The 27,681-nt window shown below is 41.5% G+C and overlaps 2 protein-coding genes and 1 long non-coding RNA gene across 6 annotated transcripts in view; 1 reads left to right on the top strand and 2 right to left on the bottom strand.

Annotated features, from left to right (window-relative positions):
- The window catches only part of LOC309622617, a 620,423-nt gene that overhangs the window by 476,650 nt on the left and 116,092 nt on the right, over positions 1 to 27,681 (top strand). The gene's annotated exons all lie outside the window — the stretch shown is intronic.
- Positions 3,340 to 8,249, bottom strand: LOC309621665 (protein FAM170A-like). Its single transcript, XM_082378371.1, is given in 6 exon segments — positions 3,340 to 3,589; positions 3,861 to 3,993; positions 3,996 to 4,622; positions 5,422 to 5,559; positions 5,970 to 6,044; positions 7,908 to 8,249. Coding segments are annotated over 6 exon segments (1,050 nt in total). The 5' UTR covers positions 7,978 to 8,249; the 3' UTR covers positions 3,340 to 3,582.
- Positions 8,392 to 27,681, bottom strand: part of HSD17B4 (hydroxysteroid 17-beta dehydrogenase 4) — a 244,086-nt gene continuing 224,796 nt past the window's right edge. For all 4 annotated transcript variants that reach the window (XR_014239448.1, XR_014239449.1, XM_082376251.1 and 1 more), the window contains one exon: positions 8,392 to 9,343. Coding sequence is in view for 1 of the 4 variants with exons in the window: in XM_082376249.1 (XP_082232375.1) it covers positions 9,317 to 9,343 (27 nt within the window). In the remaining 3 variants the exon portion in view is untranslated. The remainder of the gene's footprint in view (positions 9,344 to 27,681) is intronic.

The following is a 27,681-nucleotide window of genomic DNA, read 5'->3' as shown; positions in this document are numbered from 1 at the left end:
CCTCAGTCCCCTCTCCCTCTGGTACCGGAGAGGGACCTCCGGCCCGGGTCCCCATCTCCTCTCTCAGTGCTTAACACACCAGCAACTCTCCCCTCTCCACTGCAACCTTCCACCGCCACACAAACATGGTCTTATTTCTTCTCTTTAAAAGACAACGACCCTCTCCTAGCCCACTTCCCTCCCAGGTGTTGCCCCATTTCTCCTCCCCTTTGCAGCCCCGTCCTCGAAAAGCTGCGTGTAATTCTGTGAGGGAACGAAACCGCCCGCCTCGGCCCCGCACGACGATGACCACTTGCCTGAGGCGTCTCACAACAGGAGGTCCTGACACGGAACCCGGTGCTGCCGAGGAAAACTAACCAGCAGGACGCGGGAGGGGCCAGAAGACGGCGGAGACGACCAACCTCGCAGAGCCCTTCGCACTGGAATCCATCTTGGCTGAGAGAAGCGCGCGCCACCCGGAAGGACCCTGAGGCCGACTACAGGCCAAGCAAGGTGATGGGCCGGAGGCAACCCGGAAACTAACCCCATTACCGGGAAGCCCGAGACTGCGAGGCACGTGGCGGAGCAGTCCGCCTGGGTTCCCTAACCCTGCTGCCCTCCGCCCGGGCGCTCCTTCCCAATAAAGCCTCTTGCTGTGTCAGCAATTAAAAAAAAAAAAAGTCACAAGAGCTATATAAATTATTTAGAGTTAAGCATATGTAAAAGTAAATATAACTAACAAACTGAATATGACCAATTAAACTCTGCCCAACCCAAGGATTAAAAAAACTGTTCTTACTTTATGAGAACAGACCCTCTTCTTAAGTAGAAGATCAGTAAGTTAGAGTGAATCAAAGAAACACAGCATTTGAAAAGTCAGCTAGTCCAAGCCTCTTGATCACACATACAGAAGCTGAAGCCCAGATAGGTTGAGTTACTTGGTAAAGGGCCCGATGTCCTGACTCAAGGACTAGCATTTTTCACCAATTCATAAGACACAATCAAATTCAGTACCTTGGAAAGAGATGGGGAAAAAATGAAGAAATCAACCATAGACTTACTCATCTTTAAGTAGAGAAATAGCCATGACAAAATTACAGGTATTGAGGGAAAATTGAAGTGCAGAGTTTAAAATGTCAATAATCCACAGGGAAACGGGAGACTATTTAAAATATTAATATTAACTCTCTATCTAAAAGACATTAAAAGATCTCCAATCAAAATGTTAATTTTAGAATAGATATGGTATGATACAATTTATAAATCAAAAATACTTAGAAGAAACACAATCTGGTTAACAGGTAAAGTCACAAGGCAATTGCAGGAGAAAAAGAGTATCTTTCTCGAAATGTCCATCAATAGGGGAATAATTATATTATGACCTGTCACTAGAAGTAAATAAATAACATTTGCCTAAAAAATGGGATAGACCTACAGCAAAGATTTATACTAAATCTCTATATTAAAGACATCAAAATATCTCCAATCAAAATGTTAATTTTAGAATAGATATGGTATGATATAATTTATAAATAAAAAATCTCTATAAAGCTATAAATCACATATAAAGCACCTACATATGTAAATTCATGGACCAAAAGTCTTGAAATCAGACAGCTAGTGATCAATAATCTCTACAAAAGGAAGTAGTCTTGACAGTGGGGTTGGGGGGTTATGAAGGGGGACTTTTATTGTACTTTTATACATTGTACCCTTTAAAATAATTGTTTTTTTAATTAATTTATTAATTTTTGGCTGCTTGGGGTCTTTGTTGCTGCTAGCGTGCATTCTCTAGTTGCAGTGAGCGGGAGCTACTCTTCACTGTGGTGCACGGGCTTCCCATTGCAGTGGCTTCTCCTGTTGCAGAGCACAAGCTCTAGGCATGCAGGCTTCAGTAGTTGTGGCACGGGGGCTCAGTAGTTGTGGCATGGGGGCTCTAGAGTGCAGGCTCAGTAGCTGTGGTGCACGGGCTTAGTTGCTCTGCGGCATGTGGGATCTTCCCAGACCAGGGCTCGAACCCCGGTCCCCTGCATTTGCAGGCAGATTCTTAACCACTGCGCCACCAGGGAAGCCCAATAATTCCGTTTTTTATAAAGAGAATATTCCTAATATTATTCCTAATTTTTAAAAATATATAGTTGGATAACACTATGAAAAATTAACTGATATATTTTTTATTATTTCTCTTTGCTCCCTGGATTTTTTTCCCCCATCCAGTCAGCTAGGCACTCTGAGTTCACTGCATTAGGAAGGTAAAGACTCAGCAGAAATGAGGGAGAAAAAAAGAAACTTCTCAGCTTTGGAATGTTAAAAACGGAGGCCACAGTAGAACAGGTGAGAATTCTGTGAACAAAATATAAATCTCATCTCAAATGTAAAAAGTATTCTCTGCACTAGGAGGCAGGAGAGGGAGGGAGGGAAGGACTGAAGGAGAGAGATCAGTGTGGCCAGGGACATGGAAACTGTTGTTGAGGACGACATGCCCAGGAAGAGAATCAGAATCTGGAGGAGATCCAGCCTGCACGTGATCATTGCCTCCAGCCAGCACCCCCATCTCAGACCTCGGGCAATTCACAGAGTGAGTGGGAGTAAGTCAGGAGGGCCACGCACATAGTCTGTGTGGCAAGGGTTGTGGCCATTCCCTATTTGTGAGAAGTCCCCAGCAATTTCCAGGCCTCCTTCTGGAAAATGCTGCTGGACGTCCCTAGTGCTTATGTGAAAGCTTGTTCACGAACCCTGAAAGATACAGATGTAGATGACTGATAGATAGATGCATAGATAGATAAATGTAATTAAATGAAATCATCCAGGAAAGGTTTGGAAAATGCCCTTTATTGCCTATGATATTTATACTGTCATATGATGTTAGACTGAGTGCTAGGCCCTTCATCCTCCTTCAGACCACTGGCACTCTGTCTGCTACTACTATCCCGAGGGTCCTTTCTTCTCCCTGGAAGGGATAAAACAAATGAGGCAGAACAGGAAGAGACAAGAAGCACTATAAGCTCTGCTGGTCGGGGTTACCCTCCAGCGTTGCCTTAAAGCTCAGAGCCACACACACCACAGTGAGCTTGGCTCCAGATCAACTACCGCACAACGAAGGTTCTGGAACATTTCCATATCTCAGGGGACCTCATTTCCACCTGACTCCCTTTCACATTTCCCTTTGTCCCAGAAGGCTAGGTCCACTGGTCAGGGTGAGATCTCAGCTCAGGCCACAGGCTCTCAGACCTCAAACTTCTGGTCCTGCGAGGCCCCCTGTCCTCTCTTCAGACCACCCCTGGCTCTCTCTGCCGAGAAGGAGCTGCTGGCAGTACGTCCTCTTAGAGCTGAGATCCATCATGCAGACCCTGAGAAAACTCCTAGTCAAAACGCTCCACATTCTTGTTTAAGTCAACAGAGGTCAATTCCTTTGGAAGTGCTGGGTGTGTCCCAAGTTGATGCAACTGCAGAGCCATTAGATAAACCAGCACATCTCTGCGGCCCCTTCCCTTACACTCCTCTGGGCCCTCGTGACATAGGCTCAGAAGACTGTGCCAGCCTCAAGCCTTACCTCTTCCAACAGAAGGCCACACCGTCTTCTAGGATCTTGTCCCATGAATCTCAGTTGCTGTGTGGAAATCAAAAGAGAGAAAAACACTTCTTAGCTAAAGAGAATTTCCTGTGGAAGCTGAAAAGCTCAGGGTAAATTCCCACTTACAGTCATGACTTTATTATTACATGACTGGGCCAGAAGCACGGGAGCCGGTTATCTCCCCTTCAGTTCCCCCTGAGGTGCTAAAGCCCCCAACTCTCCCTTATGGAAGCATGAGTCTGGGGTGGAGAGACGGGACTGGCTCGGAGAAGGTACAGCTCCCTCCACAGCCCCAGCCCCTGCTCACTTCCTGTCCTTCGGAGAATGAAACACGCAGCCTGGACATTGGCTCCACGGTCTCCTCGGGCTGAGGTCTTCCCCCGTGGGCTGCTCCTCCTCATTCTCCTTTGCTCCTTGCTTCTCCTCCTCCTCTCCTCCTCCTCCTCCACCTCCTCCTCGGTGGTGCTCTCGGATTCCACATTGCCCATCAGCTGGGCCATGGTGAGATGAAAGACATGGCAGCTGAAGCCCTCCTGGACGCCGTACCGCACGTGCTGCCGGAGGATCTCCAAGGTGGGGAACACGCGGCAGCAGGCCATGCACCTGAAGCCGGCCTCCATGGTCACCAGCCAGTCCGGTGTCTTGGCCCTGGGTCTCTCCTGGACTGCAGCTGACCCTGATGGGCTGTATGGCTCTGCCCTTTCCTCACACTCTTTCTCCTCCCCAGTGGGCTCACTGTCAGACAGGCGGTTTCTGGTGGACACAGCAGAGCGGGGAGTACCTACCCGCACATCCTCAGGAAGGGTCACTTCTTCTATCCTCGGCCGCTCTTCTAGCAAGCCCGAGGGTTTCTCTGTCTCCCAGGAGACAGCTACACCCTTGATCGTTTTCACCCGCATGTAGTATATTTTCATGCCTCTTTCCTCTTTGTTTGTATACAGAGAGGTCTTACTGAATGAAGGGGATGAGAAGGCGACACACTGTGGTGGGGGAGCGGTCTCCTCTTGTTCCTGAACCCGGGCTAGGGGTGCTCTAGGCTGGGGAGTGTCTCGATGTAATCTCCAGATTCCTGGGAAAGGAAATTAAAAACATAATAACATGCGTGGGCCATGCTGGAAGCTGAGGGAGCAGGTGTGGTAGATGAGAGAGGGACATTTGCATGACGTAGCTGTGTCATGAGCTTGGTGTCTGTTGGCCGTAGGATGGAGTGGTGTATCTGGTGTCATCTGTGGGCTTTTCATCTGCGTGTGGGGGGATACTGGAGCGGTGTCTGTATACAGGGGTGTGGAGTATGGTGGTGAGGGCTGTGGTATGTGAGGGATGCGGGTGGATGCGTGTACTACGAGGAGTGTGAGTTTGGGAATATCGGTGGTGCATTACTTGTGGAATGGGGGTGTAGGAGAGGAGCACTGTGGATCACGTGCTTGGGGTTTACGTGTGCACTGAGAATGGCTGTGCCTGGAGAGCGGATGTATGTGTGAGCTGGGTGGACCTCAGCTGGATGGTCCTGCTCTCAGGCTGGAGGTCTATGATGAAGAACTCTGTCCTTCTCTGGAAGCAAAGGCAAAGGCAAACCCTACATTTTCCTCTGAAGATGCTTAATCTGGTCCCTCTGCCCTCCACCTCAAGCCCAGACCTTTCCGGCCCCTGCTCCTTAACTTCCCCACCATGGTGGTACCAGGATTCACACGCCCCCAGACTCAGCTGAGATCCACGCCCTCGTACAGCTCAGCCATCCTGCTCAGGCTCCTCCACAGAGCCCTCAGCGCCTCTGATGACCCTGGGTTTCCTCTCAGCCTCCCTGGGATCTGTGTGCCTCCTGCCTCCCAGCCAAGCAGCCCCTCACCTGAGGAGCCCCGCGCCCTTACCACCGCGGATGAGCTTGCGTGGAGAAGAAGCACAGAAGTATTCAGAGGCAGAGGAGACCTCCCCTGGCCCTGGGCTGCAGCCTTGGGCCACCACAGGGGATCCAAGCTGAGGGGGATCCTCTTGTGACTTCGAGATTCCTGAGGGAGGAATGAAAGGCTCAGGGTGGGTTCCTCAGTCCTCTGTCCACAAATATTTACTGACGGTCTGACACGTGTCAGGTGCAGTGAATACACACAGTTGAGAGTGTGGTTCCCAGTGGATACTCCAGTATTTAATTAAAATCAATACTTATTCTGTCAGTGTCTTGTGGGTAATGTGGGCCTAGGTGGTGACTGTGAGTATGTGTGAAGAGTGACTGATGTGTATCAGTTAAGTCTGTGGTAAGTGTGGGGTTGGCGTGGGGAGCACAGTGCAGATGTGTGTATCTGTATCTGTGGCCTCTGTGTGCATGATTTCTGTTCACAAGTCAGGAATTCTGGGACATGTAACTTTTCCTCATCACACGGTGTGGCTTGTATTTATGGTGTGTGTCCATTCATTCATTCACCAAGGTTCAGTAAGCAGCTACTCCTATGTATCCGGCACTCTTCCATTGTTCTAGTCTCTGGTAAGGCTGCACATTCTAGTAGAGGAAGACAAACACTAAACAACAATACAATAAATATATAACACATCAGCTGGCGGTAAGTATATAAGGGTTGCCAGACTTAGCAAACAAAAATACAGGGCACCCGGTTAAAGTTCAATTTCAGATAAACCCAGAATAATTTTGTAGTGTAAGTATTCCCATGCAGTATTTGGTCTTACTTATTTTTCGTGTAAGTATGGCCCATACAACATTTGGGACATACTCATACTGAAAAATTACTTGTTGTTTATCTGGAATTCAAATTTAACTGGACAGCCCATATTTTATCTGGCAACCCTGACATGGGTTAGTGAGACTGTGCTTTACTGTGGTTTGTACAAAGCGGGTCTGGCATCACTAAAGAATGTGTTATAAGTGTGGTGTGTATGACATGTGACTGGTTCTTACAGAGGTATTTAGAGATAGCTGAAGTTAGCTGTGTTTGCGAGAGTTGAGGAGATACATATATATAGTGTGTGTGTCATATATATATAGTGTGTGTGTCTATATACATATCTCATCTCCAGCGTTTGGTGTTGGAGGAGAGGATTGTGACACAGGTGGGTTGTATGAGAACGTAGTACAGGAGTGATGCGTGTATATACCTACATGTGCTGTGTGTGGTTTAATAAGGAAGTTATATGTGGGGTGTGTGATATATTTGCTGTATCGGAGTGTACATGGGTGTATGAGTTACTGTCTCATAAAACACCCCTAACAAGAATTCTGTATACACCGAGTGTCACCCAGGTCCAGGCAGGGTGACAAGAACTTTACCATGCAGACTTTATATCTGATGAGCACTCTACCCCCATTCATCCCGCCCTTCTCTCCACTACCGCGCACACACACACACACACACACACACACACACACACACACACACACACAGGGCAAAATAGAGAAAAATATTCTGAATGGTCAGGGCAGGGGCAGTCATTGCCTTCCCCAGCCTGTCCCAGCCACTGCCTGAAAATCTGCCTGCTGTCTAGACCTCCACTCCCAGGGCCCATCCTAGTCTCCAGGGCCCTGGGCCTGGTAGGAGCTACTGGGCTCTAATCTGGGGCAGAGGCCTCCAGCTGGAACTCTGGGGTAGGCTCCACTCTGCCCCACTTCCTCACGTGACCACCCCTCTCCCAGGGCAAGCTACTCGCCTACATTTAAGGCACGCAGGCACCACGTGGCCCGTGGCTCTCAAAGCTCCCCGCAGGACCCTGAGGACATCTCTCACCCCCGCCCATGCGGTCTCAGTCTCTGGAAAGCCCTTCCCTTCCCTTGATCTCCTTTGGGAAATTCTTCCTGTCGAAGGAATGAAACCTCCTTGCCTTCAGTGACACCATCCCTAGACAAACAATCTCCTTTCGAACTGCATTCCACTTCTCAAGATACTTTTCAACAAGGCCTTCAACTCATGGGGCTTCTCTTTCCACTTTGGTAAAAGGGGCCAAGCAGCTCATGGGTCTCTCTCAGCATCCTTGCATCCTTCACACCCCCCACCTCATGACCCCAGGGGAAGATCAAAGAGAATAAGAGAGAACTCGGGGACTGAGAAAAGCTGCACCTCTAGGTCTGTGCAAGCACGATGCAGCCTGCTGTGAGTCCGACAAAGCTCCAGGCCCGGCAGCCCCAGGAGAGGGTCCTCAGACCAGCGGAGCTGACCTCCCATCTCCCAGGGGCACCTGGCCGTTCTGTGCCGTCTCACACCACAGGGACCCTCCGTGTGGATACAGCAGCATCAGTGAGACAAGGTCTCTCGCACCCTGCTTCACAGGTGACGCGTTCTCAGTCCCCCCCTTCCTAGAGAAGGCTCAGTTTGGCAGAAACCCATGTGCCCCAGACAAGTTGCCCCCCACATACCTCCTCCCTTCTCGGCAGTTTCCTGGGACTCTTCACTTTCCAGATGTTTCCTCTTTTGTCGCCGTCTCATCGTACCAACTGGAAGATTCCCTTAGAAGATGCCTCACGTCCAACTCCTCCTCTTCCCTACAGGTTGGCCCTTCTTGGCTTTTGGGAAATCCGTTGAAATGATTCAATACAAATAAAAATAGTCAAGTCTCCTAAATGGCTGAAGAACTTGGACCACTTAGTGAACAAGCAGTACTGCCTAGTGCTCACCAGGGCTGTTAAGTTTCAAAAGGTTGCCAGGCCTACAGCAGAATTCTCTAACCTCAATGATGACATCAGAGCATTCCGTGGACCTAGGTTCAACAGTCTCTGCAACAGCACAGACCCCATTTTCAAGAACAACTCCTTTTTCCCAGCAGAACCTTTCCCATGAATTCAACTCTCACATCTTTCAAATGTGGCAGGATACTTTGAGATGTTAATCTGTTCCTGTTCATTTTTTTCCTTTTCTTCCTTTATTTCACCCTTTCCCTTCTGCATTCAAGTGGGTAGCAGACCCTATGTTCACTGGCCAGTGGAAGAGCCCGGCAGGGCATAGCAGAAATAGCATGCTGATCATCTTGGCTTTTATTTCTAAAATCGCAAACTCCATGGAAAAGAGAGGATACTTGAGCAGAGACATAACAGAAGCAGGTTTTTGAAATTAGGTACTGTCTTGTTGCCCTACTGGAGTGTTGAAATGTGCTAATTAAGTCAGAGAGAGATGTCTGTAAATCCTGGAGGAGCAAAGGCCTCTCAAGTGTGGCTGGAGGGGTAAATGGAGCAAAAATTCTAAAAGGAGATGGCTATAGTGTGCACACAAGCAGAATCATGGCAACCTGTCCCACGCATGGCACAGGAGCCACCAAACCTAAAGGAGGCATGGCCCCCGAGCTGATGGGCACCTACACTTACAACTGTGGGCTCCAGTCAACAATGATCATGCTTCCACCCACTCCCTCAAAACCTTGGCCCTGTATGACTTTCAAATAGGGATGGCGGAAATCCAAACAGGACACCAGCAGGATCAAGGCTTAAAATACAAATTACGTGGAGTCATAAAAAAATGTTCGTGCTATTTCTTGCACACCTCTGCTTGTGGGCTGTAATTTATACCAGTTATAAGTGGCAATGCATCTGGATCCTCCTGATTCCACTCTAGAATTAGAGACACCTCATTTTGAGGTAGTGGCCAGGATCCAGTGGGAAGATTGGTGCACGGGATGAGGTAGACTCCCAGAAGTCACTGCTTTCATTAGAAATACTCCATGGACTGAGGCGGGTCCCAATTTGAAAGGGCACTGCACAATGACTTAAGGTTTCAGGCAGCGGGAGAGTGAAGAGAGGACAACTTCAGCCTTGTGAGGGTTTGCTGATGAGATTCAATCTTCCTGCTTCTTGGAGAATCCCTAGAAAAGAAGGGGCAAGGAGGATTTTTTTTCTTAATTATTTTGTGCTAGAAATTTTCAAACATACACAAAGTAAAGAGAATGATATAAAAGGAATGCAGCACCACTTACCCATCACCCAGTTTCAACAATTATCAAAAGTCTGCCATTCTTCTTCTGCTACACACACACACACAAACACACACACTCACTCGCACACTTTTAGTTTTTTGTGTATGTATTTTGGTTTAGGAGTTTGGGGAGGGTGGGGGAAGTGCTGTTTTTTATTGTAAATCTCAGACATTATGTCATTTCTCCTTACATGCCATAGTATTTACCTCCAACAGATAAAAACTTGTTTCTAACATAACATCATTATCTCACCCAACAAATTTAATCATCATTTCTTCTTACCACAATAACTAAGCCATACTCAATTGCCTCCAAATGTGTTTAAATGTCTTTCTTATACATGATCTATTGAAATCAAGATCTAAAGAAGGTCCACGCCTTGCAATATGTCCATGTGTCTTTTAGTCTACAACAGTTCTCCCTCCCTTTGATTTGGCACCGATTTATTGAAGAAACTAAGTAATTTATCCTGTAGAATTTTCCACAGGAGTCTGTTGATTGTATCCCTGTGATGTCATTTAAGATGTTCCCTATTACCTCTATTTCCTTATAAACAGGTAGTTATAGCTAGAGAATTAATTAGGTTTAGATTCGATTTCATGTTACTACAAGATTATTTTATAAGTGATGCTGTGTACCTTCCTATTGCATTGTAACAGTAAGTACAAAAAGTTGTCCGGTTTTTAATGAAGTTAAGATTGATCAGTGAGCTCAGGTACTGTCAGCTTGGTCCCTCCATCCATAATCCATATAATATATTATATACTAATATAATAATGTTGATACTATGATATTATTAATATTAATATTAATAATATATTATTCTTCTCACCATTTTGCAGATGAAGAAACTGGGGTACAAAAAGCTTACTATGCCCAAGATCATAGAGCCAATATGTGGCACCTCAGGTATTCCAACTCCAGACGATCAAACTCTAGGGCTCACTCATTTAATCATTATTAAACACATTTAAACACTATTAGCCTCCTCACAGGGTTGTAATAATAAAATTTAAAATAAAGCATTTAGCACAGTGCCAGTTGCATAAACAGTGCTTAAAAACATTAACGCAAAAAGGAAAGAAAAATACTTTTTAAAAAGTTTAAATTCTGATTAAAACATTGACAAATACTTCCTTTCTGTTAATTTATCTTTGTTTCTCTAATTTCCTTTTTTCTTGGACTCTCTTCCATTAAAATGTCACTGCCCTTCCACCACTGTGACTCACTGATGTTTTACCTTTCCCTTGTTCCTGGTCCCCAGTCACCTGCTCCAACTTCACCCATTTCTTCCTTTCAAAGCTCATTTTCTCAATTTCAAGGCTGCTGACAGATCAGCTTGTGAAACATTAGAGAGTTTCTTTTCATACCATTCGCTTCAGAATATCACCAGAATAAACGTGTTTGTGGTACTTGAGACAAACACCCCAAAATACATGGACAGTTGCAGTGAGTATCTGTCAGACCCTTCAGTACGTAAACAGAGGCTTCTCAGTGATCAAAAGGGATCAAGAAAAGGATCTCCCTGCATTGTGGGTGCTGCTTACAGTCTGAGGTACAAGCAAAAAAAAAACAAATATACTAAATAAACGCTTTATTTGATTCACTGACAGATCATCTTTCTTTTTAATTAATAGCATAAGTGCTAACTCACTTACCTTAACCTTTCCTCACAAATGATACCAATGAGGATAATTTGCATATGCAAAAGATTCCACTCAGGGAGCTTTAATTAAGGTCCCTGACAACTTCTCTGATTGCATTTTTCACAACTGCCAAGAAACAGTGAACTGCAGTGTGGACTTCTTTCCCCTGCTGGAAGAATACTGTTTACAGAATTCTGAATGATTCGATGATCACTAGTGAAACATCAGCAGATGACACATAGATGATTCCACAACTGACGCACTTTGTCTCCTCAGGCAGCCTTGAATTATCCTAAGTTTTAGGAAAGCAACATCTATAACAGCTTGACTCTTCTTTGGAACTAAGCCGAGTATGAATTAATTTAATTTATTTTAATTATATTAGGTATTTCCCAATGAAGAAACATTCCCAGGCACCATAAGGAAACTTGCAATTTAGGATCTCCCATTGATATAACCAATATTTTATGATAACTGTAAATGGAGTATAACCTTTAAAAATCGTGAAACACTACATCGTAACTTATAAAAGATTGTACATCAACTATACCGAAATTTTTAAAAAGAAAGACCTTCCATTGAACAACCTTTTCAAGGTGGTTGGCACATTGACATTTCCAAGGTTTGCACTGGTTCCTCTATTCCTGTGGAAAACAGCCATTTGCTCTGACTTCTGCACAATGGTTAATTAATAAAAAAATTAAACTACACATCAAAAGACATGAATGGATCCACATCTCACACTGAAATATTCCTCCAGCTGAAGAGTTTACATATTGCTTACTCTTTCAGTCATCACTTGTTTCAAATGAGTAATTAAAGGAAAAGCAAAATTCTCAGGACCCACATATTCAATGGTATCTGTGTTTGTCTAATGTCAAGGATGTGCATTTCCTTGCATTTTAGGAGATAATATTTTCATGCCAAATATCAATATACTTCAGTGGTAATCATATAAATGTCTATAATTTCAATTTTTTCTGTGTGTTCCCAGTCTAGTTAACTCAAATATAGAACCTCATATTAAACACTCTGAAACATTGTGTCCTCCAGCTTTATCAGTTGAAGAAGTTGTACTGAACTTTAAAATATAATGAAATAAGATGTTTTTAAAGGGGAATTCTTAGCACCATTTTAACAGAGCACTCTTGGTACAGGAATCAAAATTATTAGCAGTGCCTTTTTTTTTTCTTCTTTTAAGAGACTTCTCATTTTTGGCTGATGGTTACATCTCTAAATAGATTTCACACTCCATGCTCAGAGAAAGAAAACCACACACAGCTCTCCTAATATCCAAATATTAACCTCTTCACTCATCATCACAAAAGTCCAATCTCTATTCCAGAACCTATTCAATTAACTACAAAATCTTTGCTGGACTCGAGTTCTCACCAAAAAAGCCTGTCTGTGAGGACACTGTACTCCTTTAACCTCACTATTCTACAGGATGTTCCTACATTCCAGAATGTACCTGAAAGGGTTAAAAAAAAAGTCCTTTCCTGTGATCCTGTGAATTAATCAGAAGGACTGCTCTCGAAGACAAAGAATGTCCCACATGAGGAGAGATCTGAGTGTAAGAACTACTGCTTGGTAAAAGCTCTGGCTTAGGGATATGCCATCATTCAGCCATAGGAAGTTCAACTTACTATAGTTCAAAAACAAGAAAGGGATTACTTGCAGAATCCAATTGAAGATGGTAACAATCCAAGAGGCAATTGATTCCAAGGGAGGCACTGACGCCAAAGCTAAGCAGGGCTCTAAGAGAATAACCAACATTGGAGGTCAGAAATAGGGTCACAGAGTAAGGGTATCAGGAGGGGGCAGCAGGCGATCAGCTCAGAGGACACCTGCTCCCCAGGAGTGACACACCCCCACCGGTCCTTAAAGACCTACCACGGCAATAGTGCCTGGCAGGAAATATTGGCGAGAGATGAAAGCTTTTCCTTTGGAAGCTTTGATGGCTCTCCATAACCTACTACTACCCAGAATCATCCTGTGCTGCTGGAAGGCATGCAGCTAACAAGTGAGAATGGCACTTTCATCCATTTGTTTCTCAATTCTAGAATGCTATCATTTTAAAAGAATATTCGAAAGAGATCTTACAGTGACCTTGGAGAAGGGGGAGCCATACCCCCTGGCTACTGGCATACTGGGTGCCAATATGTTGCTGTCACACACACTCATTTAGTGCTGACTCCACCTCTCCCAATATCACCTTCCCCACAACCATCACTATCAGTCAGTTCACCAGGAACCAAGAAGCAATATTATCCAAAGCTACCAAAAATTTAATTTTAAGTTCAAAATGGTTTCAGAGGGTGTCAAAATTGCTAATGCTACAGGGCATAAGCCAATGCTTCTCAAACTTTAATGTGCACACAAAGCTCCTGAAGGAGCTTGTTAAAATTCTATAGTTCTGGGGTGTTAACTGAGTGCTTGCATTTGTAACAAGCACTCAGGTGATGTCAAAAGCTGCTGATCTATGGATCACACCGTTGAGTCCCTTGGTGACTCAGAACCCCCATAATTGTCCAATACTCTTGATGCTCCTTCAGATTAGAATTCAGCCTACAATCAAATCAAATTCTCCAAACCGAGGGTTCTCAAACTGAACTCCATGGGTCTCCAGCTCTGGCACCAGACTGCCTAGGTTTTCATCTCAGTTCCTCTGCTTACTTCCTCCATTTCCTCATCTTATACAATGAGTATAACATAGAACCTGTCTCATCAGGTCATTGCTGGAATTAATTGAGATGACTCAGGTAACATGCATCCCATAGTTCTTAGCATGGTAATCAAACAACAAAGGTTAGTTGTCCTTAGAGGACCCCAAGATGAACTCCAGGGCACTCTGTGAAGCCTTCAAAGTTATTTCTAAAATATTCTATGTGCTGAAATTCATTTACCCGAGAGAGAGTCTATGTCTTTCATAGATTCTCAATGGGATTCACAACCCCAAAAAGTTTGAGAACTGAATTTAGCAGCACACTAAAAGTACTATACACCATGCCCAACTGAAATGCAGTGATGATTTAACATATGAAAATCAATCATTGTAATACAGCAAATTAACAGAAGGAAAGACAAAACCACGTGATTATATCAAATGATGTAGAAAAAACATTTCACAAAGTTTAATACTCTTTCATGATATAAACACAGTGAACTATTAATAGAAGGAAAGTACTTCAACATAATAAAAGCCATATATGAAAAACCCACAGCTAACATCATACTCTGCAGTGAAAGACTTAAAGCTTTTCCTCTAAGACCAGGAAGACGGAAGAGATACCCACTCTCATCACTACTATTCAACATAGTACTAAATGTCCTAGCCAGAGAAATTAGACACACAAAAAAATAAAATAAAAGGCATCCAAATTTGAAAGGAAGAAGTAAAATCATCTCTGTTCACAGATGACATATTAGGCACAAAAATTCCTCAAGATTACACACACACACACACACACACACACACACACACACACACAAACCTGTTAAACCCAAGAAATAATTTTAGCAAAGTTGCAGAATACAAAATTAACATACAAAATTCGGTTGCATTTTTATACATTAACAATGATCAATCTGAAAGAGAATTAAGAAAATAATCTCTTTTACCACAGCATCAAGAAGGAGAAAATGCTTAGGAATAAACTTAGCCAAGAAGGTGAAAGACTTGTACATTGAAAACTACAAAACACTGCTTAAAGATATCAAGGAAGATTGTATTTGTATATAAATGGAAAGACATCCCATGCTCAAGGATTGGAATATCGTTAAAATGGCTATGCTACCCAAAGAAATCTACACATTGAATGCAATTCCTATCAAAATCCCAGTAGCAGAAAAATATCTTATGATTCTTATGGAACCTCAAGTAGCCATAACAATCTTGAAATTGAACAAAGTTAGAAGCCTCACACTTCCTGATTTCAAAACACAGTACAAAGCAACAGTAATCAAAGTGGTATGGTACTGGTAGAAAAACATTTAGCCCAATTTAGCAGAATAGAGAGCCTAGAAATTAACCCTTGCTTATATGGCCAAATGATTTTTGACAAAGGTGCCAAAAATACACAATGGGGAAAATACAATCTCTTAAACAAAGGATATTGTCATTCACTTCTGGATATCTACTTGCAAAAGAATGAATTTAAAAACTAAGTACAGGACCAAAACTATAAAGCGCCTAGAAGCAAACATAGGGTAAAAATTTCAGGACATTACCTTTGGCAATAATTTCTGGGATATGACACTAAAAGCACATACAACCATGCAAAAGTAGACAAATAGGACTACATCAAATTTTAAAACTTCCATGCAGGTAAGGAAACAATCAACAGAATGACAAGGCAACCTATTGGAATGGGAAAAATATTTGAAAATCTTATATCTAATATGGGATTAATATCCAAAATATCTGAGGAACTTCCACAACTCAACACCAAAAAAACACAAATAACTGATTTTTTAAGTGCAAAGAACTTGAATAGACAATTCTCCAATGAAGATATACAAATGGCCAACAAGCATATGAAAAGATGCTCAACATCACTAAACTTAAGAGAAATGCAAATCAAGACCACAATGAGACATTATCTCACACCCATTAGGATGGCCCCTGTCAAAAGAACAGAAATAACAAGTGTTGGAGAGGACATGGAGAGGTTAGAACCCTGTGCCCTCTTGCTGGGAATGAGAAATGGTGCAGAAATAAATCTGCACACTCTGCAACATTATGCACAATAGTGAGGAGGTGGAAGCAAACCAAATATTCCTTCACAAATGAATGGACATACAAACAATAAAATATTATACAGCCTTAAAAAAAAAGAAGGGAATCCTGTCAAATGCTACAACATGGATGAATCCTGAGGACATGATGCTAAGCAAAATAAGCCAGTCACAAAAGGACAAATACTGTATCATTCCTCTCATATGAAGTATGTAGAGTAGTCAAAAGCATAGAAAGAGAAAGTAGAAAAGTGGTTGCCAAGGAAGAGCTGGAAGAAGGAGGGTGGGGGAGTTAGTGTTTAATGGGTATCGAGTTTCAGTTCTGCAAGATGAAAAAGTTTTAGAAGTCTGTTGCACAGCAACGTGAATACACTTAAACAGCTATACTATACGCTTAAAATGACTTAGATGATAATCACTGTCAGGTGTTTTTATTACAATTTTTAAATATATACTGACGTCTGAGTGCTAACCACAGAGAATATCATTTAATTTGTCTGGGATGCAGACTGGACACTGGGATTTTTTAAAGGCCTCCTGTAATTCATCAGGGCCATACAGGACCATGGGCCTAGTGTTGTCAAATGTTATGATTTTTCCAAGAGAGGCTAAAATCAAGATTTTTATCTTTATTTTTAATGTTTATATAAACATTGCTGATTTTTTTTAATGCTGGCAACTAATTTTTTTAATTCTGTGCAAACCAAACACACCACTTGCTGCCTCTTGGGCTACCGATCTCCAAGTTCCTTTCTAGCTTAAAATGTCTGTGGATCAAAATTAAGTTTCCTGTGTCTCAGTAGCTGGCCTCCTTACCAGGGGACTCTCCTCTGGCTTTTGAATCTTCCTATGTGAAGTACTCGTCAATAAAATGGGTCACTATGCACAATGGGGGGGTCCCAAGAAGTGTTTCATGGTTACAAGTCCTTAGCAGGTGTGGATTATCGTTTTGGTCAGTAAACTAGATTGGAGGTTTTTGAACAACAATTTCAGGCAGAGAAACCTGTTTCTTTTGAGGGGGTGGGCGGTGTTTGTTTATTTGATTTCCAGTTTGAGAGAACCCTGTAGTTTAAGCTGAATAGTACATGGATTCCTAAATACATTTACCATACAAAAGCTGAATTGCTTTGAGGTAAGTAGGACTGGAGAAGTGGGAAGTGAATGACTGTAATTCATTTCCTGCCTTATCAACAGGCTTTTCTCTCCTGAGTAAACTCCACTCCACAGAGCCTCCATCCACATTCAGAGGGAAAGGTTCAAGGGCTGGAGGAGGGAAAGCAGTGAGCTGAACATCTTCTTCCCCTGCTCCTGAGTAACCACTGCTCTTACCCACTGTACTGAGCTTCTACTTAAGCTTTTGTTAGAAAAGGGGTTCAAGTGCTTTAAAGAAAGAAGTTAAAGAACCCTGACCTAGATGAGGGTATCTAGATTACTCATTAACTTTTCAGATAACACCAACAGAGAGAAAAGTAACTGCACAAATAGAAAATACAAGCACCCATGAACAGTGAATGAATAGATGGAAAAGAAAGTGGAATTCTGAGGCTATCCAACAAAGCAAATCATATGTTATTGTTTATAACACAACTTCAAGCTAGAGAAAGCCTAAGTAAAAGCATGGGGACGTAAGGTCCCTTGCAGCCTCCTCACTGACCTTCCACGTGGAGCAACACTCCAGGCCAGACTTTAGTGTCTGAGGGAGTGAAAAGCACGCTGAGCACTGAGGTGAAGTAAAGGTCTATAACACGAATCTTGAGGAAAGAGTAAAATAACCAAGACTATTCCTTCAAGATAAAAACACTATAAAAGACTGAATATAAAAAGACAAAGGCTGCAGAAGCAGCAAAAGAAAAAAATAGGTAAATTGGACTATCAAAATTTAAAACTTTTATGCATCAAACGTTTGTACTATCCACAAAGTGAAAAGGCAGCTCTTGGAATGAAACAAAATATTTGCAAATTATATATCTGACAAAGGGTTAATATCAAGAATATAAACAGAATTCCTACAACTCAACAACAAAACAAACAACTCAATTTAAAAATGGGCAAAAGACTTGAATAGGAATTTCTTCAAAGAAAATATACAAATATCTAATAAGCGCATGAACAGGTGGCTTTACATCTCTAATATTAGGGAAATACAAATCAAAACCACAGTGAGATACCACTTCCCATTCATCAGAACGGTTATTGTCAAAAAATCAGAAAATAACTATTGGTGAAGATGTGGAGAAATCGGAACTCTTGTGCACTGCTGGTGGGAATATAAAACAGTGCAACACTGTGGAAAGGAGTATGGCAGTTCCTCAAAAAATTAAAAATAGGATTACTATCTGATCCAACAATTCCACTTTTGGATATATACCCAAAAGAATTGAAAGCCAGGATGTGAAAAGATAATTGCCCGCCCACATTCATAGCAGTAGTATTCACAATAGCCAGAAGGAGGAAACAACCCAATTGTGCATCAACAGATGAATGGATAAAGAAAATGTGGTATACACCTACAATGAAATATTATGCAACCTTAAAATGGAAGGAAATTCTGACACATGCTACAACATGGATGAACCTTGAAGATATTATGTGAAGTGAAATAAGCCAGTCACAAAAGGACAAATACTGTATTACCCCACTTATATACGATACCTAGAATAGTCAAATTCATAGAGACAGAAAGTAGAATGATAGTTGCCAGGGGTTGGGGGAAGGGAGGAAAGAGGAGTTATTGTTTAATGAGTACCGGGTTCCCATTTTACGAGATGAAAAAAGTCCTCGAAGTGGATAGTAGTGATGGGTGCACAACAGTGCGAATGCCACTGAACTGTATACCTTTTTATAAAATGGTTATAATAGTAAATTAAAAGTTATGTATATTTTACCACAATGTTTTTAAACGTTCTTTAAAAACAAAGACTATAACAATCATGAAAGCATATTAGTCCACGTGCCAAGTGAGTTTCATGAGATGCCAGCCATACGGACTTAACATATTTCTTCTTTACAATATCATCCCACTTCATCTGATAGACATGAGAATCTGTGATCCACCAGGGTGAACTCTGAGTGCACCTGCAATGGCAGGACTGGTCATAGGGTCTGTGGCTTAGAGAAGGAAATCAATGGAAACAAGAAAGAAAGCTTACAAGGGCTGGTTGAACCCAATGAGGTGAGCAGGAAAACTGAAAGCATTTCAGGCCAAAGGGATTTTAGTGAACCTGATGATTCTTGAACATTATTGGCAAGGCTACTTGTAACAGACATCAAACTACTTATTATAACAGGGGAGATAAAAGTCAACTGGTACAGTTCGTGAGAATGAAGTCTTTAGACTACTAACAGGACAAAAGTGTAGACAGTAGGGATTGTTTATCAGACACTAAATGTAATACAGAGAGAAACTAAAGAATCTCATTGCAAAAACACATAAAATTGCCTCATGGATGCTGAAACAATCTTGCGGTGGGAGACAGCAATGATTTCACACATTTTACAATATTAGAAGGTCTGGCCCCGCTTCCTCTGGAAAAGTGAAGATTCTGATTTTTTTTCATCCTCTCTGCTTCAGGTTGATCTGAGAAACTCAGACTTGTTTGGCATGACGTGTACCACCATTAAATATGCTTACAGGAGTTTAAATATCAATGGATAATGAATAACGTAAAATTAACAAGGAATAAAAGACATACCAAATTTGACACTTCCACGAATTGAGAACTAATAGCAAATTCACAGCAAATAAGACAAAACTCCAACAACCAGGAAAAAGCTCCAAAAGATTTAGTTATAATGTAAAAAAGAATTTTCAAGAAAACGTGTCAATTAAGCTTTGGGCAAGATTTAAGAGCAGAGGCAAAACTCTCAAGTTCATGGTGGTGCTAGAAGATCCAAGTCCCTGCTGTGCCTAAGGTGAGCAGTGAAGGAAGAAGATAAAGGCATGATGCTCCCTGGGAGGGAAGAACAGCAGGAAGATACACAAAGAGCTGCCAATGAGCTCCATCAGCAAGTGCCCCCCAGTCCACCGGCAGCACAACGGGACCCAGACACCTGCCCACAATGCCTGAAGCACACACCAGAAGGATGTTCTGTGTCCAAAGACATGCCCAGCTTCAGAGCCAAAGGCCTGTCCAGGTGGGCAAAAGGTAATTGACCTATGTGCTTTTCTTCTTTTTATTCCTCTTTTTATTGATGTCAGGTCACTGAATATTCGTATTATAAAAGCTTTGCTCCGTTTCATAGAGATAGCCATTTCAGGGTTTGGGATTTAGACAAACGATCTACTTCACAACAACCATCCATAAGACCCACATCACTTTACTTCTCAGTATTCAACTTTCCTAAATCCTCCTAGATGGCTACATTTTACCCAAAAGACATCTCTCCATTCACAGGAGCAGGGCTTCATGGGGGAGCAATTGCTCACACTTTCTGTGATTCGCCAACCACATTTCCTGCGAGTAAATGTCACCACGGCTTAATAACACTTTCTGTGTAGAACATGGAGAGGAATACAATTGCATTTTATAATCAGATCTACGTTTGTCCTTGTGACATAGCAACAGAGGAGAATAAAACATTCACTGACTGTCAAGCCTCGAAAGATGCCTTTAAATCGCCCAGCTGTATGTTTCAGTGGTCTTTTTTATTGAAACATAATCAACGCATATTTGATGAAACAGACACAAGACTATGGGAAGAACAACGATTCCAAATGTGGAGAAGGTCTGGACGTCTTACTGTTTGTTATTTCAGTAATTTAAGCGTTTTGAGATTCAGGTCTATGAAACTGCTTTCTAACCCAAGTCAAGGATTTGGTCTCTCTCCAAAGATTTTTAAAGAAAACATGGGTTCAAAGTGAATGCACATCAGTCATGTGGGGGAAAGGCGGCTTTTGTAGTGAGACACGGATCTGAATCTCAGCCTTATCACTTACTAGTTACATGACCTGACGTTAGTGTCTTTACCTCTCTGAGCCTCAATTTTCTGTCTGTAAGATGGTGCTGATAATGCTTACTTCTGCTGCTTGCTGAGGATATTAAATGGGGTATTGAAAGCTACATTACCTGGCACAGAGCCAGGGACATGGTCAATGTTTTAAAAATTGAAGGTAAAAAGAGGTTAGGAAATTTCTGGCTTCTATATGTTCTGAGGAGAAGGAAGAGGATGGGGAGAGAAGGAAAGAAAAGAAGGAGTATCACAGCACAATGCACTGACATCCCTAAGATATGTCACTGTCCTAACATCCTTTCTAATAGAAACACAGAATAGAATCAAAGACCCATCTTATGCAGCCAACTCATAAAGCAGATATAGGACTCCCACCATAACATCAGGAGTCCAACGGGTTCCACTGTAATTAACTTGGATTTGTGCTCAGACCATTCAGATGTGAGGATAAAATCATTTCTTAAATAAGCTAAAGGGAATTTAAAGCTATCCCTCTATCCCCAGTCTCTACTGCAAGGGATAAAGAATTTCCATATTCGTCTCCCTTTCCCACTCACTTCAGACATGCCATGCCCCCACTAGGATGCATTTATCCTACTTCCCTGTCTTCCATCTCTGTGCGGGTGAAAAAACTCATCCATTCCTGAATTGGTTCAGTCTTTTGGATCGTTTCTAATCGATTTTCTTCATATCTCATCACAGAATGATAACTTTAGGCAAGGCTTGAAGAGTAAACTGCAGCCAACTAGCAAATTCAAAACAAGCCCAAGGTCAGCAGCACACCAGTGAGACCAGGGTTCATTACTTAAACGTTAGAATCATTTCACATGAAAATGAAAAGGAGGGTTAACCAGTTAATGAATCTGGCACAGTAGCATCCAGAGGGGCAGGGGAGGACAAAACACTGAATGAGTTCAGAAACCAAGGAGACATTATAAACAAAGAGGGTCATTGCCTACATGTTCCTGCTTGCTTCTCTCCTTAAGATCTGAATGTCCTTTGAATCCTATCATTTAAGAGTGCAACCCTTTCCAGCTCTGGGAGGCTTGAATGCCTCTAGTGAAATGCCAGCATTAATGAAAGTCTAATACCTTTCCACCTGCAGCACCTGTGCAGACAAATTGTCCCAGGCCTCAGACAAGCTGAAGAGCCTCCGTGTGCTGTAGATGGAACAGCTGGTAGAGTCAGTGTTCATTTGCTGAATGGTTCCTGTAATCCCAGCTTGAGCTGGATAGGAAACTCTACAAAGGTAGCTAACTCGGAGCTGCCACACAAGAAACATCTGTCAACTAAACAACTTTGTGTGAGACGCCTGCCTTCTCGGTTGTGGCGAATGATGACAAAGACTGCCACCAGACAGAGTGACAATGGTAGTCAACACATCCTTTCTGAAGTGACACAGCAAGACTCCATCGCCACTAGCTCCAGTTGTTAAAACAACATCTGGCACAGAACCAGAGTCATTTACCCAACCCCTTCCTTGGAATAAAATGAACACTTGGTTATTCACACTGCATTTGGTCCCCTTCCATTGAGAGGTATTTTAGCTACCTATTTGTTCTATCTATTGACTTTATTCTGCATCATTGTATCTACTCTACAAAGCCTGTAAGCATTATTAACAAAAAGAAAGATGAAAACAACCTTTTCAGGAACAGAGTGGTAGAAACCTTCAAACCACCCAACTAACTTCAAAGTATTATCTTACTCCCAGAATCACCCCAGTGGGTACAAGCATATACTATGGAGAGAGTGAGTTTTTCAATAAAAGATTCCCTTGGTTTGTATGCATTGGCTGAAACATGCCCTATCTTCTTATGCAATTATTAGTTCGTTATTAAAATTCTTCAATTGAACTATTTCTTGAGATCTGTTCCTTTGCTGATTCATACCCACTATCACTGATCCTAATCCCACCCTATACCACAGATTCTCAGTAAAAGGAAACGAGAAGATTGTACCTACACAAAGCCTATGTTCACACCTTCTCTCCAAAACTAATACACCAATAAAGCCAATAAACCAGTTGAAAATCAATAAAGAGAAAAAGAGAGCCTTCCATGCTCCATGCCCACCTGATCTCACATTGTCCTACTTCTACTCTCAGCTTTGTCTTCCATGTCTAGATCTTTTCCTATCTTTTGGGAAAATCTGAACTTATCTTCTGAATGACAAAACTAAATGCCTTTAGTGAATACTCACCCCTACGTCTTCCTTCACTACACAAACTTCATCGTGCATTTTCAAGGCAAGCACCTTATCTGAGCTCCCCCTGACTCTCCACAATGAGGGAAGGGGACTGTCCAAAATTTCCCATCAGAATGAAACTGGATGCAAAGAGCCAGCCGAACTTTTAGGCTAGAATAGGTTGTTCTGAATTTCACTCTTTGAGGAAAAGGATTTCTTTACATGATGGTCCTTTAAAATGTTGATCTATTGGCAATGTGCTTCAGCATCACTTTAGGGAAAAACAAATGACACTTTGTTTCCTATACACACTTTACAGTCTACAAGCTGAGTCGGTTAATGCTTGATATTCAGTACAACATCATGGCCCAAAAGCTAATAAGAAAATTATTATGAATCACTTCACAGCCTAAGACAGTAGCCTGCAATTCCTTCCCATTACTGGTTCTGTCCTCCGAGCCTAATGATTATTCCTGCACGTAACTTTACACTTTGATTTTTTATCATTACCAAGCCATCAGACATGGATTAGGTGCAAAGTCAAAGTAATAGGAAGTCATATCTCAATATTATTTTTGAGCAACTAACAGTTCCCACTTGAATGAAATGAATTTTATTTTACACCAAACTCAATGATATAGCTGGCGCCTGGAACTTCAGTGCTATACTCTACTTACTGGAAGTTTAGCTCATTGGATTCCTGGATTTTAGCACAGAAACCCTGAGTTCCACTCTTCAGGCCTGCCATTGAGTTACTATGTAATCATGCCTAAGTCATTTTTTGATTTCTTTGCTTTTTCTCCATTTGTAAAATGGCAATAATCCAAATTCTCCAAGTCAGGGACCTCATTTTAGGATTTATTTTTAAGCTATGTTTCTAGAAGCCCTAAAGTCCTGCATAGTTGTTTCAGGTGTTACATACAAATAATTTAGTCCAAATTTTTTATTTTTAATGTATATTTTAACACTGTGGGAATATTCTAGGAGTCACTAACTCACATGTGATATATATTAGATATTAACACATTTTGGTGAACCGCCTTGCAAGATATGTCTGGTTAACTCATTCTTGTCTGCAAATCTCAGTGTAAAACTCCTACCAAATCTGTGTATATAAATGACCTTACTTCAAATATGTTACTTATTAGTAAGTGTGTAGATTAGCCCTGGTCATTTTTTTATAACGGCAGTACCTGGTTTGCTCTCATTTCCAAAGATGTGTAATCAAGTCCTTATGTATGTGAAAGCCTTGTCAAAGCCTACATGCTAAACCAGTCCATACTGGGCATGGGCAGTACCTAGTCTTATCATGCAACTTTTGGGCAATGAGGCAAGATGGTGCTAGTGGTATAGTGAGAAACTACTAGAGCCTGGTGACAAGGGCTGGTTGAATAATGGCAGATTTTGCAATCATGTTGGGGAATCATGCTGGATTTTCAGGGTGACAAACAGTTTTCGGGACCGTAAAGGGTTAGATGAGACACCATTCTGGGTTTCATGCAACTGGATAGGACCTCAGAGAATGGAGAATGCATGTTCCTTGAACACCTCACAGACTGGCCTATTGGTACAATTTGCTAAGTACATATCATGTAAGTTTATCACAGTAAACTGTCCCTTCTCTAAGATTTATATAATAAGAGAACTCAGTTTTCCCATATCAGTAACCCAGTTCTACAATAACATGCCCCTCCAATTTCTATACCATGTAAAATTCAGACTCATCTACCTGGAACACAGTCTTATCACATAATAGTCAATTACTCAATAACTAATTTCCAACAGATAATGTTTTAATATTATTTAATTATAAACCTTTTAGTACTTATTAGAAGTTTTGTGTGCTTCTTCTCTGACTGTGATGCTTATGATAAGAAATACAAGCAGTAGTTAGGTATTGTTGGTGATGCAATATTGAAATGGAATTTCTTACTATACCTCCCATGGGTTTCTGGGTAAATAATAACTGCAGAGTGTCCTGAGACCACACAGCAGTCCATTACCATTTGCAACTACCTGCCTGTCAAATCAGTATTTTCATAATATAGTTTATATTTTGGAGTTCTAGAGAAAATTATATTTGTAAAAGGAATCAATCACTGGGGAAAAAAATGTTTGAAAACTGCTATTTTGAAGATACAACCACTGGCATCATTTGTAAATCAACCTCATAGGTAGAACCAAAACATCCAATGTGTATTCCATGCTGTGTTTTGTCTGAGTTTTGAGTAGGCATCCCCACTGAGAGGGAGACTGCTTACTTCAGCCCAACTCAAAACACAGATGGCAAGCTCTCCAAAATCAAATATGCGGTCAATGCATGGAAATAGAAAAAGTAAGTTTTGTGGTGAGACACAAACTTTGGGTTTCATCTGAATCAGAAAGAATACACAGAGGTCTCATGATGATACTATCATGTCACTGATATTTAAAATAAATATTGCATGCCTCTGGCCTGGTTTTATATTTAGATAAGGAATTAAAGCAGTTGTTAAATGCTGAGCTGTGATTACACATAGGTTCCAGCTATGCTCTTAGCCTTCCGGTCCGATTCAATCCTTTTTTTTTTTTTTTTTAAACATCTTTATTGGAGGATAATTACTTGAAAATGGTGTGTTAGTTCATGCTTTATAAAAAAGTGAATCAACTATACATATACATATATCACCATATCTCTTCCCTCTTGTGTCTCCCTCCCACCCTCCCTATTCCACCCCTCTAGATGGTAACAAAGCACTGACCTGATCTCCCTGTGCTATGGGGCTGCTTCCCACTAGATAGCTATTTTACATTTGGTAGTGTATATATGTCCATGCCACTCTCTCACTTCATCCCAGCTTACCCTTCCCACTCCCCGTGTCCTCAAGTCCATTCTCTACATCTGCGTCTTTATTCCTATCCTGTCCCTAGGTTTTTCAAAACCTTTTAAAAATTTTTTTTAGATACCATATATAGGTGTTAGCATACGGTATTTATTTTTCTCTTTCGGACTTACTTCACTCTGTATGACAGTCTCTAGCTCCATTCACCTCACTACAAATAACTCAATTTTGTTTCTTTTTATGGCTGAGTAATATTCCATTGTATATATGTGCCACATTTCTTTATCCATTCATCTGTCGACCGACACTTAGGTTGTTTCCATGTCCTGGCTGTTGTAAATAGAGCTTCAGTGAACATTGTGGTACATGACTCTTTTTGAATTATGGTTTTCTCAGGGTATATGCCCAGGAGTGGGATTGCTGGGCCATATGGTAGCTCTATTTTTAGCTTTTTAAGGAACCTCCATACTGTTCTCCATAGTGGCTGTATCAATTTACATTCCCACCAACAGTGCAAGAGGGTTCCCTTTTCTCCACACCCTCTGCAGCATTTATGGTTTGTAGATTTTTTGATGATGGCCATTCTGACTGGTGTGAAGTGATACCTCATTGCAGCTTTGATTTGCATTTCTCTAAAGATTAGTGACGTTGAGCATTCTTTCATGTGTTTGTTGGCAATCTCTATATCTTCTTTGGAGAAATGTCTATTTAGGTTTTCTGCCCATTTTTGGATTGGGTTGTTTGTTTTATTGATATTGAGTTGCATGAGCTGCTTGTGAATTTCGGAGTTTAATCCTTTGTCAGTTGCTTCGTTTGCAAATATGTTCTCCCATTCTGAAGGCTGTCTTTTCATCTTGTTTAGGTGTTCCTTTGATGTGCAAAAGCTTTTAAGTTTCATTAGGTCCCATTTATTTTTGTTTTTATTTCCATTTCTCTAGGAGGTGGGTCAAAAAGGATCTTGCTGTCATGTATGTCATAGAGTGTTCTGCCTATGTTTTCCTTGAAGAGTTTTACAGTGTCTGGCCGTATATTTAGGTCTCTAATCCATTTTGAGTTTATTTTTGTGTATGGTGTTAGGGAGTGTTCTAATTTCATTCTTTAACATGCAGTTGTCCAGTTTTCCCAACACCACTTATTGAAGAGGCTGTCTTTTCTCCATTGTATATTCTTGCCTCCTTTATCAAAACTAAGGTGACCATATGTGCGTGGCTTTATCTCTGGGCTTTCTGTACTGTTCCATTGATATATATTTCTGTTTTTGTGCCAGTACCATACTGTCTTGATTACTGTAGCTTTGTAGTATAGTCTGAAGTCTGGGAGCCTGATTCCTCCAGCTCCGTTTTTCTTTCTCAACAATGTTTTGGCTATTCAGGGTCTTTTGTGTTTCCATACAAATTGTGAAATTTTTTGTTCTAATTCTGTGAAAAATGCCATTGGTAGTTTGATGGGAATTGCACTGAATCTGTAGATTGCTTTGGGTAGTAGAGTCATTTTCACAATGTTGATTCTTCCAATCCAAGAATATGGTATATCTCCCCATCTGTTTCTGTCATCTTTAATTTCTTTCATCAGTGTCTTATAGTTTTCTGCCTACAGGTCTTTTGTTTCCCTAGGTAGGTTTATTCCTAGGTATTTTATTCTTTTTGTTGCAATGAGAAATGGGAGTGTTTCCTTAATTTCTCTTTCAGATTTTTCATCATTAGTGTATAGGAATGCAAGAGATTTCTGTACATTAATTTTGTATCCTGCTACTTTACCAAATTCATTGATTAGCTCTAGTAGTTTTCTGGCAGCATCTTTAGGATTCTCTATGTATACTATCATGTCATCTGCAAACAGTGACAGCTTTACTTCTTCTTTTCCAATTTGGATTCCTTTTATTTCT

The sequence above is a fragment of the Balaenoptera borealis genome, assembly GCF_965194805.1.
Source record: "Balaenoptera borealis genome assembly, chromosome: 2".
NCBI lineage: Eukaryota > Metazoa > Chordata > Mammalia > Artiodactyla > Balaenopteridae > Balaenoptera > Balaenoptera borealis.
The sequence above is the reverse complement of the archived record's forward strand: the minus strand, read 5'-3'. Positions and strand labels throughout refer to the sequence as shown.